Source organism: Columba livia, chromosome 8 (assembly GCF_036013475.1).
Source record: "Columba livia isolate bColLiv1 breed racing homer chromosome 8, bColLiv1.pat.W.v2, whole genome shotgun sequence".
Lineage (NCBI taxonomy): Eukaryota > Metazoa > Chordata > Aves > Columbiformes > Columbidae > Columba > Columba livia.
Genome location: NC_088609.1, coordinates 17,100,832 through 17,120,944, shown reverse-complemented (window position 1 = coordinate 17,120,944; position 20,113 = coordinate 17,100,832). Strand labels below are relative to the sequence as shown.

Below are 20,113 nucleotides of genomic sequence, written 5' to 3'. Positions count from 1 at the left end.
CCTTGTGGCCTATCTTCTGGAGGAGAGATGCCTTCTAGCTACAGCAGTCAAACACATTTATTTGTTGGAATAATAAGGTGTGAGTCCAGTGCTCTCTATTTCACATCATATGCATCAGGGTTTGTTCTAGCCACTGGAAGAATTGAGCTCAGAAATAATCCAAGGGTCAGTTCTCCAACCTTAGACTGGAATAGTCTTTGTTTACTTTTACAAACTTGTCCAAGGCTCAAGGCAGTTTAATGTTATGTATCCTTCAGCAAACACAATTAACTAAAAAACAGTAACACTGATATTGTCTTTTCCCTTGGGACTGGTCACTGTGAGCTGCTTTCTCCAGCCAGAAAATCAACTTCCTTTTCCCCGGGGCTGCAGAGTAGGCGGAAATCCATTTGGCTAAAAAAAAAAAAATAAAAAAAATAAAAAAATTGAAAGGTCTGTACTGCAAAGAGCAGCTGCACTGCCCATGTTGAAGACAGGTTGTACGGAACCGGTGAATCCCTGCTGTTCAGCAACAGTTCTGTTTGTCTCTGAGACAGCTACATGGGATCGTTAGGAGCAGGACACAGTCTGCCCCCAACATTTAACCAAAAACCTTACATGGGAGTATCAAAGCTGAACTTTAGCCTCCGGTTTTATCATCTCCTCTATAGGCCCTTGTTTTTCTAATGCTGTTATAAACCCTTCCCTAGGTAATCCAGTCTAGTATTTCATGATCCCACAGCTGTAAAAATCTTGTCCGCTCTCTAATCTAATCCTTACTTGCTGTAATTAAAAAACAACAACAAACTAGAACAAAACAAAAATACAATAACAACAACAATAATGACAGGATACACAAACCAATGGATACACAGATCCTTTGGAATGCACCTAGCATTTTTGTGTTCTGGTGCATGCTGCTGTGTAACAGTTGATTACTCAGTGGCTCATGCTGTGAATTTGCACACTCTGCAGTGCATGAGGGAAAGTATGTGACCCCATGTAAGCATGGGATTAAGTGACTGAAACAACGTTACAAATAGTTTAAAGAGCTAATAGAAAATATTTCAATTCCTTAATTTGGTTTAAAAGCCTACGTTTAGTAAAAATATGAATTAATTTCAAAAGAAAAGCTGTTACACTCTATTGTCCTAAACTGTGTAACTCATCTATTCATCCTACACTCACCTTGAGCAGACTGTGTGGACGTCACAATCTGCTCCCCCTCCCTTTGTTCCCTATACAGGATTGCTCACATTGTAATTCTCAGTGCATTCCCTCATTACCAAGTCTCTATTTACACTGCTTCTGAACTCTGTACGTGCTAGATTCAGCACTGCTTTTCCCTGGCAGAGTATTTGGAGATTCTGGACTGAATTGGAAGGGGGAGGTGTTTCCACCTAAGCCCCTTGGAGGTCTGATCTGATGTACTTGCAGCTACACGAAGTATTTGCTTCACTGAATTGTGAACTCTGGGTAACTGGGTCTGTTAATTCATCAGTGGAGGTTGGTTGAGATAGTCATGTTTCTGCACCGATACCGAAACATGTTTCCTGAAAACACAATAGCAGCTGCAGAGCACAGAATAGGGTTGGATAAAAACTGGAGGGAGTCTTATCTGGGAACAACTTCTGTGTCCCTATATAATAACACCTGAGTGTGTGCTGTGGGTTCAGGATCCGATACTGAAGGATTTGCCGTGAAGCTCTGTTGACCTCAGGCTGAAGGTAGCGTATCTTCCTCTGCTCTCTCATGGACAACTCCACACAATGTAGGACAGAGAAGTTAAAGAGAAAAATTATAATCCTTCTACTCCTAGAGCTCTCCCCATTCCCCTTCCAGCTTCTGGTGCACATTATCTTGTGTGACTCACACAGAACAAAGACAAGCAGGATTTTAGAGCTGATTTCTTTAAAATTTGAGCCCACTTTGGTCTATGCTGCTGACAGAGTCCAGCCTGCCTCCCCCACTGGACTGATGGGCTTTGGACCAAGTGTGCATATATCAGAGAATTTTAAAAGCAGTAGAACAGCACAGTGGGATTCAGCCTCTATTATCCAGGAGCCATAAGTAAAGGTGATCCATAGCTGGATGCAGGAAAATGGAGAAAAACAGAAGCAGAAACCTCTCCTGTCAACACCAGATTTCACACAGTGGAGTAACCCTGTTAAGCTCAGCGCTATCACATTGATGTACCTTGTCTATGAATGTATATATTGTGGCTGTCATCTGTTGACAGTGCCTCCTAGCATGAGCATCATGGTGTGAAGTCCTCATGTCAAACCAGCCCCAGGGATGGGGCACCAGGCTGAAGATGGTGAACTGGAATATGCTGCCCCCAGGGCACTGAGTTCTCAAGCTGTAGCAATCCAACCTTTTATGAGAAATACCTTGAGCCATTCTTTCAGGTGTAATGGCACTGCTGGAGCAGGTGATGCTCTTGGTTCCACTCCTTTCTCCATGATTTTTTTACTTTTTGTGGCTGGGGTGCAGCTGGCAAGACAGCTGGCCTCTGTGCCTCCTGCCTTACTTTTCCTTCACATCTCATTGATCAGAGGCTACTTCAAGTGTTGCTCATTAACCGTTAAAAAAATCCTGTTGGAACACAATTTTTGCTAGATAAAGAAAGTGTCACAATTCTCACTGCTGCAACAGAACAGCTCTGCAGAAAAATAGAAACATGCCCAGGATGGTGCTTTTAGATTACTGTAGCACAGAGTCCCTCAATGTAACAAGGACATGAGCACCAGTGATTAGCAGAGAAACCAGCCTTGAGGGCTTGTTTTGATTTCTGCCTCAGCCTTCCAATCTAACACATTTAATGTGCATCAGGGAGCAGGGCAAGGAGACATTTTGTTCTCATATCTCACAAAGTCAATCAGCTGCATAATATGAACCACTGAGGCAGCAGGAACGTGATCAAGTGCAGAGAAGGGATACATGAAACGCTTTATTGTGGCTATGGGGAGGGGTGAGTCGGGCCCCTCTCCATCCACCTCATCTTTCCCAAGCTGCCTTTAAGCCTGTTTTGTATTAGCTGCCTGTCACTCTAAATGCAGCTCAGACTGCAAGGTAGCTTCCCTGGAGCCCCTGTCTATTAGGATAGGAGAGGTAAGCACCCCCAAAAGCTTCTGTAACGATTTGGAATTTAAATCAGCCACTTCCTTTGCATTAGCTTCACAACAGGGCAGGGATTGCTCAGGGTCTGTGCGATGCTGCATGCTGAGCAGAGCCGGCTGGTGCCAGCATGTGTGCCAGACAGGTGAGAGACAACACCAGGACAGGCTGTCACACTGGCCCTTTGATTCAAAGGGCTAGTCTCTTAAGGGGGAAATGGCCTTTTTTTCTTAAGATAAGGCTTAAACTTAGAGGTGCAAGTAGATGTCTTTCTATGACCACACCCGCCCCCCCGCCATCCTTCTGAAGCTGGGCCACTGTGCAGCCAGGAATACCTGTGACACCATCCAGAGTACCAGAGATCCATGTATCATGGCAGCCTGAGATCTTGGCTGTTTCCCCTCCTGAGGCTTCTGCTTTTCTTTCATCAACACATGCTTAAAAATTTTACAGATCCATTGTGCTTATTCAAAGCTTGAGCTGCAGATTTACCAGCCCATATCAGAGGGGACAGACCCTCCACACAGGGCAAAAATTGTAATACCCTGAGCGTGAACCTGAAAAAGCTGTATGTATTTTTGGCAGCATCTGCCTCTGATGATGCTTTATTGGAGCTTGATGCTGACTTAGAAAATGGCAGGTGACCAGTCTGTTCTCTCCCCACACAAAGTTTGATGTGATGCCTTATCCAGTGCTCCATGTACACCTACTGGCAGCTAAGCCCCACATATTTTGGTTCAAGGAGGCAGGGTCACAAGGTAGGTAGCAGTGAGGTGTGCTGAAGGGAGAGCAGGCAAAAAGAAATTGCTCCAATATGAATCCTTCCAGGCATCTGCCACTGTCTTAGGCAATTTCCTTCTTTGCCTAACAAACAGCAAGAGTGTTTGCTGTTGAAAGCACATCTGAAAGCTGTGGGAGCGTATAATGGCTGTGAGGGGCTTCTGGGCTTTCTTGCTTCAATGTTGTAAATTCATCTCTCATCCTTGTTACATTAGCACTATTTTTAGCTGCTCTTACTCAGAACATAAGTGATTCTCCATTATGAATCTCAAGCACAAGATAACAATACAGACAGTTAGGGATGTTGCCAAGCAGAAGGGTCATGCTGGAGACTTGTGCCTGGCACAGCTCCCCTAGAGATCCTGCCATGCCGTTCCTAAGCACTGGGGCACTTGTTTCAGCTCTCAGTGACCTCTCTTGCAGGACATCAAACCACTCAGTGCACACACGTGCTCTCTCTAGGGACAGCCAAGCCTCCTGGGACTGACTCGGCTGCTGGACTGTGTTCCCAAGGATTGTCTTGTCCAGATGCCATGGGACATGTCCTCCTCCTTCCCACGGCTCGTCTCTGGGGCCTCTCCTCACGTAGCTTCCTGCCCCTTCTGTACATCACTGGCCACTTCATCCCCTCCTGCTCTCCTCCTTTCCAGCTCTCATGACCCCAGCCTTTCCCCTTTCTGGCCAGCATAGCTCCATCCCATTCCTCAGCCTTCCCTCCGCTGGCAGCCTGAGGTGCTGGTGCTTAAAGGGCAGGGGAGGAACGCAGCTAGGGTCTGCTGGTGGCAAAGAGATAGAACATGTCTCAAGAGGTGGAGGTGAATGCAGAGTGGTGTGAGGCTATCTCAGGGATAGAGGCAGAGGACAAGCAATGCCCAGGGAGGATTTGCTGACTGATGGGATATGGGACATGTTTTTTGTGGGCATCTAGCTCATCCATGCCTGGCAACCCTTTCCAGGGGGGACAAGCCCATGAAATTAGGTGGAGTGGCAATCTCATGTGAGGGTCTTGTGGGTGAAGTTTAGCTGAACTGACTGGGACTGCAGCATTATTTCACAAAATGAAGAAACACAGTTTGTCAGTACTACCTCACCAGAGGCTTGTAGTTCTCCCATGATAAACAAATAGGATAAACACTTTGTACTTATGGAATATGAAGCACTTTGTACATGATGACAGTCACTATATACTGTGATAATGCTGAACAGTACAACTCCTTTCAGAGCCATGCTTGTTTTCAGAGCTATCTTGTCTCTCCAGAGATCAGAAATAGCACCCTGGATCCGAACATACTTGATCTGAGAAAGTCCAGGTTCATACCTTTATAGCTCCATCTCTGAGATTATCAAAGGCAGCATCTCCTTTGATTCTTGCATTATATCCTTGGGACCGCAAGCCCTCTGTTTATGCCATTTTAAGGATTGCTGCATCTTGGTCAGATTTGTGTGCTCCAAATGTCCTGTGTTGGATGAGCCAGTTGTGGATGCTGGAGGCTTGATTCAAAACAGGCCCTTATTTTTTCCTTCTCGGTTGAAACTTATTTCTAGCTGAAACACCAAAGCACAAGTGTGCCTTGGGATAGCGGCTTGCAGGAGCCTCACCTGCTGAGCCAGTAATTGCAGTCTTTAGCATCCAGCCTGCATCCAGAGTAGCAGAAAGACAGGCAAACAGGGTTTCAGAAGAGACAGTAAGCTCTCAGCCACATATGTCCTGCTGAGAAGGTCAGAAGGATGAAATATAACAACATGGAGCATTTATTTCTTTTTTGGGAAAAGCAGAAATTTATAAATGATGCAGCATTAAGAGTTGTTAGTCTCAGCAGGATGCCGTGAGCATCAGCTGCAGGGCACAGCCATGTGCCACAGATTTTGCTCACAGCTCTTTCTCTGATGTTTTTTCCCTGCAGCACAGTGAAGCTCAGGTCTGTTTGGATTTTCAGCACTGCTGTAAAGTAAATTTTAAATAGCAAGAGGTCTTGGCAAAGCAGAGCTCACTGACTGGCATCTGTTTTCCAGTAGTCTTTGTATGTCTATAATATACTGTATGCATTTCTGTGCCATCAGCCTCTGCAGCAAGTGACTTGCAAGTGTAGCAGTTCCACATTTTTCCTGTGCTGGATGTTTGCCACTTGCAGTTTCATTCTGTCCAGTTCACCTCCAAGATACAGATCGAGGAACTTCAGGCTAGGATCAGCTGTTTTCAGTGCAGTTTCATTTTACTGCATCCTTTTTTTGGTGATTTCTAAAGCAGCTGCTTATCGGGGCAGACTGATTCATTGAATACCTGGTACCTTTTAGAATTGCTCTTTAGGCTGGGGCCACATCAAAAGCATTTACTTCCACCACAAGTCAACTCAGCCATTGTATGCAGCGGGCTGGCATCACACACTGCTTTTGAATAGATGCTTTTCCTCTGCTGCAGGTGCTTGTCCTTGCTTTTGTGTTTCTTTATCCCGCAATCATGATGTTCTGCAACCCCATCCGCAGACTTGTCCAACATTACCTTTTAAATAACTGGCATACCCTTGAGACAGGCTTTGACAGATGCTTACAGTGTCCAAGCTGCCTTTTGTAAGCTGGCTTTGAGAATTAAATAACTAAACAGTGACCAGGGCCGTAAACAACGTGCTTTGCATGCTGAGCCATGGCCCCGCTGACAAAAATCACCTAGGCTCTGCACTTCTGAATAAAGCTGTAGCCTTTGTTCCCTGGCATGTGCCTTTGTGGTATGGCAGCTCTAACCCATCCCAGCTGCCACTGGAAAGGTAAGAAGGAAGGAAGGTCTGTCTAAGGTTAAGACAGTAGGTCTAACTGGATCTGCAGTGACAGAATATTTATCCTTGCACCCTGTAACTTCACATCCTCTAGTAAGCGTCTAAGCAGAAGGTAGCTCAATAACATTAAAAAGCTTGGCTTTTTAAAGCTGTAGAAAAGAAGTCGCTGCACAGCTGGGTTGCTAAGGTGCAGAAGTACACTGTACTCAGGGTGTCTTAATTTCTGACGCATGAACCCTCTTCCTACCTCCCTTTACGCCTCCTCCTCCTCTCTACCTTAAGGCACGTTCGGGTGAAGCAATCAGCCCAGGCGAGGTGTGCGCAAACCGCTGACTGTTGCTAACCCAGTGATGGGTCCGTGGGGGTCAATCTGGGCTGTCCCACCATCGCCCATCACAGCGCCTGTCTCAATAGGGCATTTCCCAGCAAGCAAACAGCTTGCCAAGAAGAACATGAAGTAACACAGAATTCTGTGCTCAAATCAACAGCAACTAAATTCCTGTAGCACTATATATCAGGTCAAAATATGGAGTGAAAATACTTAGATCTGTTTGCTGTCAAGGGTGAAGTTGTTCACTGTGGGCAGTCTGTGGTGAATGTCTCACTAGAGCTGCCTTTGCTTGGTGGGAGCAGCACCCAGCTGTTGGCTGTTGTGCTTCAGGCAGGGTATGTGGGCTGTGGAGTGGCTGGGAGTACGCAGACAGGACAAAACCGGCTCCTTCACACCCCCAGGCACCTTTCAGCAATGAGAGACTTCCCAAGAAGCTGCAGGCAAAGCTGGGACACAAGGCAAGCATCTGCTCAGTGTCCCTTGCAAAGGACCAGCAAATGTGTCCCTGCCTGGGGGCTGCGCAGACCTGGGGATCATCTACACAGTTGTGATATCAATCAGGTGCAACTGGCTTGCACTAAGATTCTTAGAGGAACAGGCTAAAAGGCTCTCAGGACAAAAAGTGGTCATTTTCCACATGTTTTAGAATAAAAGGAGGCTAGAAGAAAGCTGTGCTGTAAGTGGAGGTGCACAATATAGTCGCAGAGCTATTAACCTTTTGATCAGTGCAGGAGCACTATTAGTATGGACGATAGCAGGCTCATTTGAAAAGGTGGTGATATAATTGCTACCAACTGACGTGATTTAATGAGAAAACAGACCTTTTCTAATGAGCTTAATAGTGCTTTTATGAGGGAGTTGTGGTGGTGAAATAGATTTATAAACACATATGACTTGCTACAAATATTTGGCTTAAAATGTCATAAAATCCATATTAAATGGATTAAAAGTGGCTAAATGAGACATTTCAAAGTGTTTTTAGTGTTGGGAAAGTATCAGTGAACAGGCACGTGTTTGCTTTGTTTGTGGTTCAGTGTTATTCAAAACTTTCTTAGTGATTGAGCCGAAATGTTTAAGGAGCTGTTAATCAAGATGGATGATTAGACAGAGATTTGGGAAACTGGACAGCAAATTACTCAAATTATCATTTTCTGTTGTCTTATGCCCACAAACAAGAACAATAGCCAAACAAAAAAAAAAACCCGTAACACTTATTTCATTATTAAACCCAAAGGAGGAGAAAAAAAATTCCATTTAGGCTGAACAAAATTCTTCCTTTGATACAAAGTGAAGTCTTTTCTTCTGAGTAGTAACAGGAGAGAGGTAGGCAGCCCAAAAACTGAGGGTTGAAGCAAAGAAAAACCCAACCAAAACCCCCTAAACTATTAGGAACTTCCAAGCATGTAGAAATGACAAAAAACTACTGATATTGTAGGTGCATGTATAAGTAGAAAAACACTTGAGAACATGGAAAAATTGTATGAGTTGTATGTTTGGTTTTATGAATTGCATGAAGATGATGGGGCTAAGGAACCCACAGGATGAATGCGTTAACATTTACAGAGCATCATTTTGGAGAGGAGCAGGCTCAGCAAGGAACTACAACAAAAAACCAAAGCTGCTTTGCATTTAAAAGTTCATCTTTGCCTTGTCTAAGAGAAGCAGAGAGGTGACTGGGTACATCCACTTGAGCAGGTTTCTGTGTGAGCAGCGAATTAACCGTGTGAGGGAGCGGTGAGTGATCCCTCTTGCCAGGGCTGATTTGGGAGGAGATAGATACTCTCTCCTCAAAGCTGCCTCTGGGGGCTGTTTATGGGGCCATAGCTGTGGCTGTGTGTGAAGTCAGGCAGTGCATTGCAGGGACATGGGAAAGAAGGATTTCCGCAGACGCAGCTATGGGACAGCGTTTCTGGGAATTCCAGTGCTGGCAGGGAGAACCTATAGGGACAAGTGTGGCCTCTCCATGTGTGTTTTAGGGAGGTCAGGCCATAGTCAGGGCCCTGGGACAGGAAACGTGGCTGCATGCACTGAACTGATTCATCCAAACCCAGATCCAAATGGTCCTTCCAGGGTGCTCTGCTCCCAGCTCATTAGCCACAATTCAATTAAAGCACACATATATGTGGAGAACATGCAGCCCTCGTTACTGGAAGGAAATCTTACCCACTAAAGAGTGTACTGGAGAAGAAATCAACAGTGGGAGGTTGCACTGGAAGGGATTTTGTGCAGAGTGCTCGAGGCTGGGGTGAGGGAGAAGCAAATTGAGGAATTTATCTCAGCTCCAGGCTCCCTCCCTGCAACAGGGCTCAGTGCCGGGGCTGACCCCACGGGCAGAAGTGTCCGCAGGGCAGCTGCTTATGCAGGGCTTCCGCAGTGCTGGGGATCAGTGACACACCAGTTAGTGCTTCTGAAGGGTGTGGGCGCTGCTCTGGCTCCCCACCAATGCTGTCTGCAGAGCAGATCGGGGGCCAGACTCATGTTGGAATGGGGATACCTATGAAAAAGATGGGCAGTGCTCTGCCTAGTGTCACCCCGTGCACCAGGCCATTTGCCAGCCCCAACCCCAGGGTGCCTGGCTGGCTTTGTGAGGTGTGAGGAAAATTGGGCCACAGTTAGCAAGATGGGCTGGGGAAGGCAGCAGTGACAGGAAAGACTCTGTCCCAGCAGCATATCCTCACAGCTCCCATGACATGCCCTTCCTCATTTCCAGCGACACAAAACAGCCTTTTGCGTGCCCAGGCATCCCACAGCGCACTGCTCTGAGATGGGGAGGAACTGAGATGGGAGAGTAACAGCCTGGAGTAGCCATGACCACTGAAGCAGTGTTCCCCATGCTCCCTGCCTCCTCCCACGCCTGCCGCTGAGCCCAGGGACACATACCACACTTGTGTATGAGGTGAGTACACGTGTGTGACGTTTATCCCTGGTAGTGATGGTGGGAGGGAAAACTTCATTTGCAGCCTCATCTCTTGCTGCTTGGGGAGGCAGGGGATGCAGCAGGGATGAGTGGGTTTGGGATGAGGGATGCTACAGTGGGAAACACAGACATTTACTATCGTGCTATTCCCTGTGAGCCCCTGGGTACCTCCAAACCACCACACAGCCAAGAGGTGTATGGGCCAGGGAGCCTCCAGCCCATCCTCACTGCTGATTTCTTCATGCCACAGGTGAAGCGAGCCAGAGGTGACGTGACAAACTTAAAAAACTGTTGTGAATTGCTGCTTCTCTGTCTGGCAGGGAGGAGGAGATTTTGGTGTTGAGAACAGCACAGTCTGTGCCCTGGGAAAAGAAGCCTGACTAGGAAGGGTAAGAGATGGAAGGTGGTGCTTTTGGTTGGGGACCAGCTGGAGCAGCTAAGAGGATATTAAACTGCAACAGCTGGGAAACAGAGCTGAGAGGAGAAACAGTATGCAAACCCAAACTTCTCACATGGGGACCAGACTGAATCAGTGTGCACTAATGAACTGGAAAAAGGGAATTTTGACTGCAGCAGTTCCAGGAGTCTGCATACCCAGTCCAGGGAGGATGTTTTTAATGGCAAAGCTCTTTGGGCTGGCTGTTGTGATGGCAGTGTTAGAAATTTCTCATTGCAGTTTGCTCACGTGGAAGTTGGAGAATCCAGGTGACTTGATATTGACATCAGCATTCAAGCGTCATTAGAGCTGCACAGCAAACATGCTTATAATCCAGAAAATTGTGAGATTCCTCAATCTGGTTACACACTAATTTGCAGAGAAACTACAGAATTTCTGTGTTTTGCACAGAGGTTCCCTGCCCTCTCAAGCAGCCTGTGGGAGATTCCAGAGCCAGGAGGTCAGGCTGGGGCCTCCAGGGTTCAGGTCAGGGTTAGAGCTTGCAGACACCTTGACCATGTCAACCAGCTGAGCTCTTAAATTGCTTGAATGGATGTGCTGCAGCTGTACACAAACAGTAGTAACATTGTATAAATTTGATATTAAAATTAAATTAATTAAAATTAATTAATTAACAAATAATTAATTAACTAGGTTTTATCCTGTTGGCCACATTCTGCCCTTTGGCTTCTCTCCTCCCCAAACAGAAGACATCAGAGAGCTTTGGCATGAACTCTGTCCATGCTCAGTCGCTTCCTACAGATCCACCCAAGTGCTGTCAACTCACCAACACTAAAAGCACGAGGGGATTCACTCGGTTAAAGTTTTACACTCCCTTGTGCTGGAGGTTATTTTTAGTCCAAATAGAACTTTTGCAGGCATGTTGCCCCAGGTTTGGCAACAGGACAGTCACATTTGTAAAAAAGCATTTTAAAGTTAATTAGAGCAATGCCCTTCAGCACAGTTAATGATCTGAGAGGCAGGTAAACTAGTCTGGGATTTGGGTTGTCTCTGCTGCTGGCCGTAAGGTCTAGAGACACAGGAGGGAAAACTTCACCTTGCAACTTCTGTAGACCATGGGCAAAGAATTTAAAGGTTTCTGGGAAGAGGCAGCACGGCAGTCGGTAGCGTGGGCAGACATCCTGCTGCTGAACTGAAGCTTCTTTACTTCATAGCAGGAGCAAGACTGGAAATGCAGCAGACCATATGCATGTCCGTCTGCCCAAAGCTTTTCCCTCGTCTGTAATGACGGTACAGGCTGTGCTGAGCTGCAGTTCAATAAATATCAGCCAAGCCTTTCTCTCCAGGGGGGCAACTGCCTTCTGCACCCTCCAAAGACTGAGGACAAGTGGTGTAGCTGGAGTCATTCTGCTTTCCCGTGGGACTACAGCAGAGCCAGGTGGTGCAGTCCCCACCAAACAACCCCACTGCCAGGTGTTTCATGGGTCTGTCCTTTAGCACAGAGCAGCCTCAACGCTGCCACAAAGTCCTCTCTGGGCAGGCACAGTTATCCCTATTGTTTTAATTAATCATCTTCCCTTAGGGACTTGGGGGCTGGTCTGGCTTTTGATTAGGAGCAAATTAAAATGGAGAAGTAAGGTAGTGCAGTCATACTCATGTATGTAAGGCAGCCGTGTTGCAACTTATTGTCTTTGCTACACATGTACATGAGCTGTCCCCAAATGTGTGTGTGGTGGGACACATGTTTTATATTCCAATAGTCACATGCCCCTCAAGCTTTTTTTGTTTTTTTCAGTCTGATCAAATGTATATAGCCACATGCCTCTAGAACAAAACAGGACAGTCTCATCTGCATGGGTACTTCTCTGGTGAATTTACATTCTTCTTTCCTTAGAGCTCTGGTTTCTGCATTTGTTGGGATTATGGGAATCTTCTGTGTTTAAAGTTCTTGTCCCTTGTTTTTGCCATGTTGCTTTAAATAGAAGGGGGAAATGAACAGAGAAAGCAGCAAAGCTCATCTCACTTCTCAGAATTGATTCTCTGACCCCTTTTGCTGTCTGTCTCCCTCTGAAAATCTCCAGCTTTTATCTGCACTCTTCTATCTTTTGCAATAGAGGAAAGCCCCTGAAGCTTTTTCCACCCTTTTGAAAGAATCCACCTCTGCAGCCAGACACCAAGCTTCATTTCTGGTAAGGCTGTCAATCCCATTTACTCCTTTGTCTTGGCTTATACGTCACTCTCTTCTTTTTGGGTGGGCAAAAAGGGGATGGGTGCTGCTGCTGTGCTGAGTCCTGAGTGGGTCAGCGAGCGCTGCTGGGCTGTCTGGGTTGGGCTATAAAGCAGAGTCACTGGCTGAGAGACCAGGCTGAATTCTGCAGACGGCGAAGGACCTGCACGCAGCCTCTGTGCCTCCTGCCTCGTTGCTTTTCCTGGAATACAAAATCCGACCTCCGGAGCAAGATGTGCAAGGGACTCGCTGCACTGCCAGCCACTTGCTTAAAAAGGTACTGTTTATTTCTGAGCAACTGTTAATGGTCTTGTTAGCCTGGAGTTATGCTGATGTATTGCACTTTGTGTCTGAAGCAGAAGTGGCACATTGAGCTCTGATTCTTTTGTAAGATTAGATACAAATGATTGCTTACAGGCTTTTTTGTTTTTTTTTCCCGTTAGAAGCAGAATTGCATAAAGCTTTTATACTGAGCTGTGGGAACTCTAAGCTCATCCTTCCCATCAGCAAAACAAGCAGCTTTTAGCGTTGCCATATTTTGATACTCCTGTCATCTGCTTCTGCTGCAAGCTTTGCACCCCTTATCTCCTTTGAATCTTCTGCTGAATTTTCTTTTCTGGATTTTTTGAGTAAGAAGCAAGGCAAATGGGGATTTTTTTAAAAAAAAAAAAAAAAAAAAAAAAAAAAAAAAGCTTGTTCCCCAAAAATGCTTCTCAAATGCAGAAACCCAGCCTGGCAGGACCAGAGACCCAGGGCAGGGATGGGGGCCAGCTCTGGATGCGACACCAACTGGTGTGGGCTCAGCCTGCACCTCCAGGTGTGTCCTGGTGATGAGGGACCAGGTCAGGCTTTACCCCCAGTGTACAGTGCTATGGGGCTGATGTGGGGCTGGCCATACCCCCACTGTGTGGTGCTGGTCAGGGTGGGCTGAGCTGTACCCCTGCCACGGGTGCAGGATTTGGCTGTATCCCAGTGTGCAGTACCAACCAAATATCCCAGTGCCAGCAGAGCAGAGCCTGCACACTCCCAAACACACCCTTGGCATCATGGCCTGCCCCGCAGCCCAGTGTGAGGGAGTTTCTGTGCCTGTGAGGGGGCCACGAGCCCTCCTAGAGGGCTGTTACTCCTTTTCAGGTGCTATGGGACCTGGAGACCCCCAGCAGGGTGGCTCAGGTCCCCAGAATGGCACCAGCCCTGCAAAACTTCCTTCTCATCCAGCCCATGCAAAGTTGCACGGGTCTGTGATGGCGCAGTGCTACATTTCTGGCCACTCATGACCCCAGGAGTGTTCCTGAGGCTGCTCTCCAGTGCCTGTGCAATGGAAAAGGATTGGGAAAGTGCAAACTGAGGTTCAGCCTGCTTCCATCTGGGAGAAAAGGCTCCCTGCTCATGATGAGTTTGAAAACAAGTGCTGAAAATGTGAGGAAAAAATATTGACACCATGTGCCCACAATTTGTAGGATCATTTGATGGGGCGGGGGGGAAACTACCAACCAACCAAACAAAACCCACTAAGAACATTTGAAAAAATGCAAAGGAAAAAAAATAAGTTTCCATCTTTTAACCACCTCTGTCCAGGATTCCCAAAAAAATCCTAGTGCTGGCACTGTTAAGGAAAAATTTGTGAGTCCAAGCAAGCAGCGAGATAAGATATGGCCAGGGCTGCTGACAGGGCGCCATGGCTGGAGCAAAGAGCACTGCTGGGAGGCTGAGCAGCTGCTGGAGCTCAGCTCTGCGGCACAACCCTCTGCTCTGCTCCAGGCTCTGATCTGAGAAGCGGGAGAAGAATTTCCTGCTTACGCTGTCATTGCACCCTGCAGCAGGCCAGGGCTTGCACCCGAGCAAACAGGACTGATTTATCCACCCCTTCCTTCTTAAACTGGGTGGAAATCCAGAGAGATGCTGAACCCCACACCAACTGCATATGTAGATGCTACTGTCAGTCAATGCTTGTCCTGAGCATGCTGGAAAGCAGAATAAAATTAACTGTGCACCCTCATAGGAGCTTGCTGTGGAGCAACAGAGTAGCTTACAGCTGGCATGGGATGGTTGTGGTGAAGCTCCTGGCTCATTCCATGGTCTTGCCCCATGGTCCTGCTCCCAACCCTTCACGTCCTCCCTTCCCTCTGTGCCATGGGCTTGGTGGGAGCCCTGGCACGGTCCCGCTGTCCTTGAGCTGGGTGGTGAGGTGGGGAGATGGCAAGGGGTGCGGAAAGAGGATTAGGAAGCATGTAAGGACTGGACACTGGTAGCTGGGCAAATCATTTTAGGGTGGAGTGACACTTTTACAGCACAGTGATGCCCTTCTATCAGAATACTTTAACTGTAAACAAACAGTAGGAAAATAGCAGCTTCTCCCCCTTTGCTAGCCCTGCCTCTAGGCTGGTGACCTTCTCAGCAAGAAAATGATGCTGTTGAAAAATTACTTATTTGACTTTGTTGTATTTGTCTAGTGACAGAAATATGCATTACATGGGGAGTAGAAAGTCAGCTCTGGAGTCACTGTCAGTGACCTGCATTTGTGTCGCTGTGTAATGCTGAAGAAGCTTATTGCGGGTGAGGAGGCTGCAGAGGGAGGTGCAATGCATTATCTTCATCTCTTTCTCAAATTGTTTCTTTCAGTGCCAAAGACATGAAGCATCGTCTGGGATTTTTGCTGCAGAAGTCAGACTCCTGCGACTACGGCTTTTCCCAGGGCAGGAAGGAGAAAACATCTTCAAGTCAGAGGTAGGAGCAGATGCTGCCACATAGTTAAGCCCATGCTGGCTGCAACATGTTGTTTACTCTTTCACTAAGCTGAACTTCATTAGTGTTTCTGCTGCTGCTTCCCAGTACCTCCTGAAAACCTGTGTTAATCTAGTGTGGCAATGAAGAAAATTGAACTAGATGTCTCTTTCTGCCAACGCTCCTGTGATTTGATGCACTTGTGCATGTGGAGAGACTCGTGCAGTCTCCTGCATGGGGGAATAACATCATCACAGGACCCATTGTGACTTGACACATCGCACAATCAGCAACACTGTCTCTTTGAGTTGGATTTGTGCAATGGCTCACACAGCTGCACAGAGGTATTGGCTCAGAAAACAGAGAGAGCAGCTTGTCAGGGTATCGCTGCTCTCACTGAGGAGCAAGTAGATGGTGTCCTTTCCAAGGAGGACTCCAAAGGCCAGGGTATGCTCCTGGAATAGATGAGCCCTAGATGTTCTGGTATGGTAGGAGGAATTAATGCAGGATGTGTTCCCACATTCCCCATGTGTTTCTAGTTCCCATATTCCTCTCTCATACAGCCACTGTTCCCCTGACAGGTTAAAGAAATCGGCCTTTTGGAGTTCACTGATATAACCCGTCATCCCAGGTCCATGCCTCAGCAAGAGATGCAGCCAGTCACAAAATAGACACAAAACCCCAACAATTTTTGCAGGAAAATTCCTTTCCAGAGCATGGCTAGTGAAGGAGATTGCAAACCAGAATTTCTGTAGGTTAGATCTGGGATCTCCAGGGGTCTCTGTAAAGCAAGCAGACATTTCCTTCTTGGTCTCTTGTGTATGCACTTAAAACAATCAGGGGAAAAAGATTTTTCTAATGGTGCTGAGCAAAAACCAAATTTGTCCTTTCTGTACTCCCCTTAAATCTTGCCCATGTTTCTCCTTTTGTCTTCTTTTAGGGTTAGCCAAGAGGAAGTCAGAAAGTGGGCAGACTCTTTGGAAAACTTGATCCATCATGACAGTAAGTAATGACATGCCTGCGGAGTGTGTGCACTGTGAGCAGTCCCTGGAGGGGACATGGGACCTTCTCTCATGTCTCTCAGCAGCACACAGTAGCTCCTTTGGCCACGCAGGCCTCCGGGAGGAGTGATGAAGGGTCCTCTTGCTCAGATTCAAGAGACAATCCCAACATATCATGAGTGGAGCTTTGACCTGCTGCTGAGCTGTTCCCTCTGTGCAAGGGGAGGGCAAGACTGCAGCACACAGTTAACAAGGGGTTAAACAAGAACCAAAAAGTGGATAAACTGTTTGCAGCTGAGCCCACGGGAGACTTTGTCTTCCTGTCATTTCCAGGCTGCACTGGTGTCCTGGAGGTTTCCTTCTTTGCTGTTCCCATGGCCTGAGGTTCTGCAGTGTGTGTTGGCTGTCTCCTCGGGGCCCTCTGGGAACATGCAAGTTGTTTGTGTTCTGGTTGAGACACTGAGGGTCACAGTGGGGGAGCAGGCAGCTGAGGACCCACGTGTGACATCCTCATGGGGCCTGTCTAATTCCAGCCTCCAAGGAGGCAGGCAGCTGTCCTGCTGGTACCCCTGGGAAGCTGCTCATTCAGCTCTGGGAAGAACCCAGAATTGCTGTTTGCAGGGTACAGCTATCCAGGAACCGACAATCTTGCCTGATCTGATTTTCCTCTAAACAATCTGTAGGAGGACTGGCTGCTTTTCGTGCTTTTCTCAAATCTGAGTACAGTGAGGAAAACATCGATTTCTGGATCAGTTGTGAGGACTACAAGAAAACCAAGTCACCAGCCAAGCTCAGCCCCAAGGCCAGAAAGATCTATGATGAATTCATCTCTGTGCAGGCAACAAAAGAGGTATGTGCACAGAACATTTCACCCTAAATTCTGAACCAGGCCAGCAGCACAGGAAAAAGAGATCGGTAGTTTCACAAGAATTGAAGGGTGCTGCTTCTCTGCTAGGTAGCAAGAAAATGCTGTCCTTTCTATTGCTTTTGTTTTGGACTTGGATAGAGAGAAAGTGGGTGTTGTAACTTCATCTAGGTGTTCCTGCTCCGGCAGGGGGATTGGACTAGATGATCTTTCAAGGTCCCTTCCAATCCCTAACATTCTGTGATTCTGTGTAGTTACAACCACATGGCCATCCCATCTGCACGCTCAAATGGGAGAAGCCTGAGAGGACTATGATTCCCCATATTCCATCTGCTCCCATGTAGTTGTTTGAGTTTTCTGGCTGGCTGTATCCCAGAGGGATGTGTGTCAGTCTCCCCTGGCAGTTTGTCTGGCAGCAGAGACATGTTGGTACCCAGCTGCACAGATTCTGCCATGGTTTTGGGGTGTCAACAGCCATTTCAGACAACTGCCCACCAAGGACAGCTGGAGCACACTTGGTGGAGAGACACTTGGATTTTCCCTTAGCTATGCTAGCTGCTTCTGGTGCTGATTCTACTTATGCTGTCCCTTTGGCCCACAGGTGAACCTGGATTCATGCACTCGGGAGAAGACAAGCCACAATATGCTGGAGCCTACACTGTCCTGCTTTGATGAGGCTCAAAGAAAAATATTCACCCTCATGGAAAAGGATTCTTACCGCCGTTTCCTCAAGTCCCCCTACTACCTGGACTTGGTCAGCCCACCTGGTGCTGGCTGCGGGCCCGAAAACTGCAAAAGAAGCCACGCTCACACTTTAGACTGCAACTCTAACATCATCTCTCAGTGTGCCTGAACCTGCAGCAAGTCAGGAGCAGGTTGGGTTCTCGCAAGAACATCCGGCAGCAAAAGCATTCATTGGCATGAAGCAACAGAGCTGTCTCCAGTAGCTGTCTAATGTCCCAGTTGTACCCCATGTCACGCAATAGCCAGCATTTGTAACCCAAGCCAGGCTCAGTTGGTGTAGCAAACCCTCCTCTGACTCGGTCGGTGTAGGAACCCTGGAGTCTGTGTCTGACATGAAAGCTGGGTGCAGTCATTGCATGGTCACTGTGGTTCTGGTGAGCCCGGGAGGCCCAGGATGGCACAAGCCACCGAGGGACAGACCCACAGTGTCGCAGTGTGACACCTAGCAAGGAGCAGGGGCAAGAGGAAGCCAAGGGAAGTGCTGGGGACTTTGATCTCCCCTTTCTAATCAGCAAAAGCTTAGATGGAAAGGACTTGAGCTGGTCCTTAGCTGTTCATATAGCTCCCAAAGGTCTAGCCTTTCAGTAGTATATGCTCAGAACTTAGGCTGTGCTGCATTACAGTAATCAGACACAGGAAGAGCTCCTACTTCTTCTTGAAGGGAGACCAAAACTTTTCGGATGAATCTTGATCACCACAGCCACAATTGCAGGGAAACTCTCCTCTCTGGTCACTTCTCCCTCTGTAGCATCTAGTTTATGCTGGCCAAGGATTTTTTCTGGGCCTGTATGGAGCTATTATTTTGGAGGAGGTTCGTTATTTCATGTATTCTTAACTTTGTCCTTCATGCTCCAGGTTAAATATCATAGCTGAGTGGAACAGAAACATGTTCCTTTGCTCCCAGACTGATAGGTGTATATTACTGACTCTGGGGAGTACATTTGGATTCAGGTTTGCCTGCCCTGGTTTGTACAGAGTGGTTTGTGAGGGAATAGAGCCACAACCACCACAGCTGGGGAGGAAAGGCCCTGCTTGTGAGTACTTGAAAATGTCTTTTTTTTTTGTTATGTTATTTATGGGAGTTTGTATTTCAGTAGTAGCATGACTCACTTTTTTCTTGAAAATGGTAGGAGGAATGTGTCAGTTTCATTAATGCTCCTGGGCTTTGCTAGAAGGTAGCTTACATTTTAATCACTGCAGTCGGACATGGCCCTCACTGTAGGCTTTGGGACTGACCTTGATCTGCAGTTGGAGGCATGAGGAATAGCTGCAGGGCTTGCTGCCTTGGGCTGCAGAACCAGGCATCACATTCTCCCCCAGCCCTTGGTCTCTCCTTAGCTGAATGTTGCTGCTCTGACAGCTGTACATTCCTTGCTCTGTATCTCAGTCCAGACAACAGTTCTCACATCAAGGTTTTTCTATGACAGGAGGAGGCTGTGGTGCTCCCGTAGGCACTTCCAGACCCATAGAGAAACATCTCTTTTAGCATTTGCTTTATTTTGTATTTATTTGATTGTACTGACACATACCACCCTGCATGTTCAGCTAAGAGATGGAGAGGCTTGCTAAAGCTCTGAACATAGCCAAGCATGTGGCTATATTTCATTTTCCTCTGATACTGGGAACTCTTGATAACTATTGCAAAAACTGTGTTGATATTTAAATAATGATGAATACATTCTAAATAAAAATGTTTGCATTAGTCCCTTCTAAAATGTGATTGTGTGAACCAAAGAAAATGCATGGAGATGCAATTCATTGGCCAAGATTACTCTAAAAAGTCATTTTACAAATGGCTTTGCTCAGGGGTTGTTTCAAACTGTGGAAAGATGAAACAGCTGTTTTATCCTTCAGATACCCTTGGCACTATGAGCCTGGGGATGCAGGGCTTCTTGGGGTTCATGCTGTGTCTGACAGTGAGCTCAGCACAGGGACCACTGTCCTTGCTGAGGGGCTGGAGTGAGCACAAAGCCCCCTTGACAGCCTTAGAGGGGGGAACATGAAGGAGCACCTCTTTGCTGCAAATGTCTTCCCAGCCAGAGCTCCAGAGGGGAACACTTTTAGCTCAAAGCTCAACCTGTCCCTGGCCTGAACCCTGTGGTGCCACCAGGCAGTGGGGCTGGAGGTGCCTGTGCTGTGCTGGTGCTGGGGAGTTTCCTCCAGAGCAGCCTCCTGTGGGGATATTTTTATTCTCTTTTCTGTTTCCTGAGAAATTGCCACATCTTTTGCAGCAGAAGCTCTCAGATGCCTTTGGTCTTTC

At 47.1% G+C, this 20,113-nt stretch overlaps 1 protein-coding gene across 5 annotated transcripts in view; it reads left to right on the top strand.

Annotated features, from left to right (window-relative positions):
• Positions 1–19,568, top strand: part of RGS4 (regulator of G protein signaling 4) — a 50,313-nt gene extending 30,745 nt beyond the window's left edge. For 2 of the 5 annotated variants that reach the window (XM_021294320.2, XM_065072324.1), the window contains 8 exons: positions 9,689–9,874; positions 10,216–10,284; positions 12,407–12,481; positions 12,671–12,796; positions 15,142–15,246; positions 16,184–16,245; positions 16,928–17,094; positions 17,711–19,568. In XM_021294320.2, coding sequence (XP_021149995.1) covers positions 12,753–12,796; positions 15,142–15,246; positions 16,184–16,245; positions 16,928–17,094; positions 17,711–17,962 — 630 coding nt within the window. In that variant the 5' untranslated portion in view covers positions 9,689–9,874; positions 10,216–10,284; positions 12,407–12,481; positions 12,671–12,752 and the 3' untranslated portion in view covers positions 17,963–19,568. Of the gene's footprint in view, positions 1–9,688; positions 9,875–10,145; positions 10,285–12,158; positions 12,482–12,670; positions 12,797–15,141; positions 15,247–16,183; positions 16,246–16,927; positions 17,095–17,710 lie in introns of those variants that run through there. The other 3 variants (XM_021294305.2, XM_065072326.1, XM_065072327.1) reach the window with 3 other exon arrangements.
• Positions 19,569–20,113: the final 545 nt, after the last annotated feature.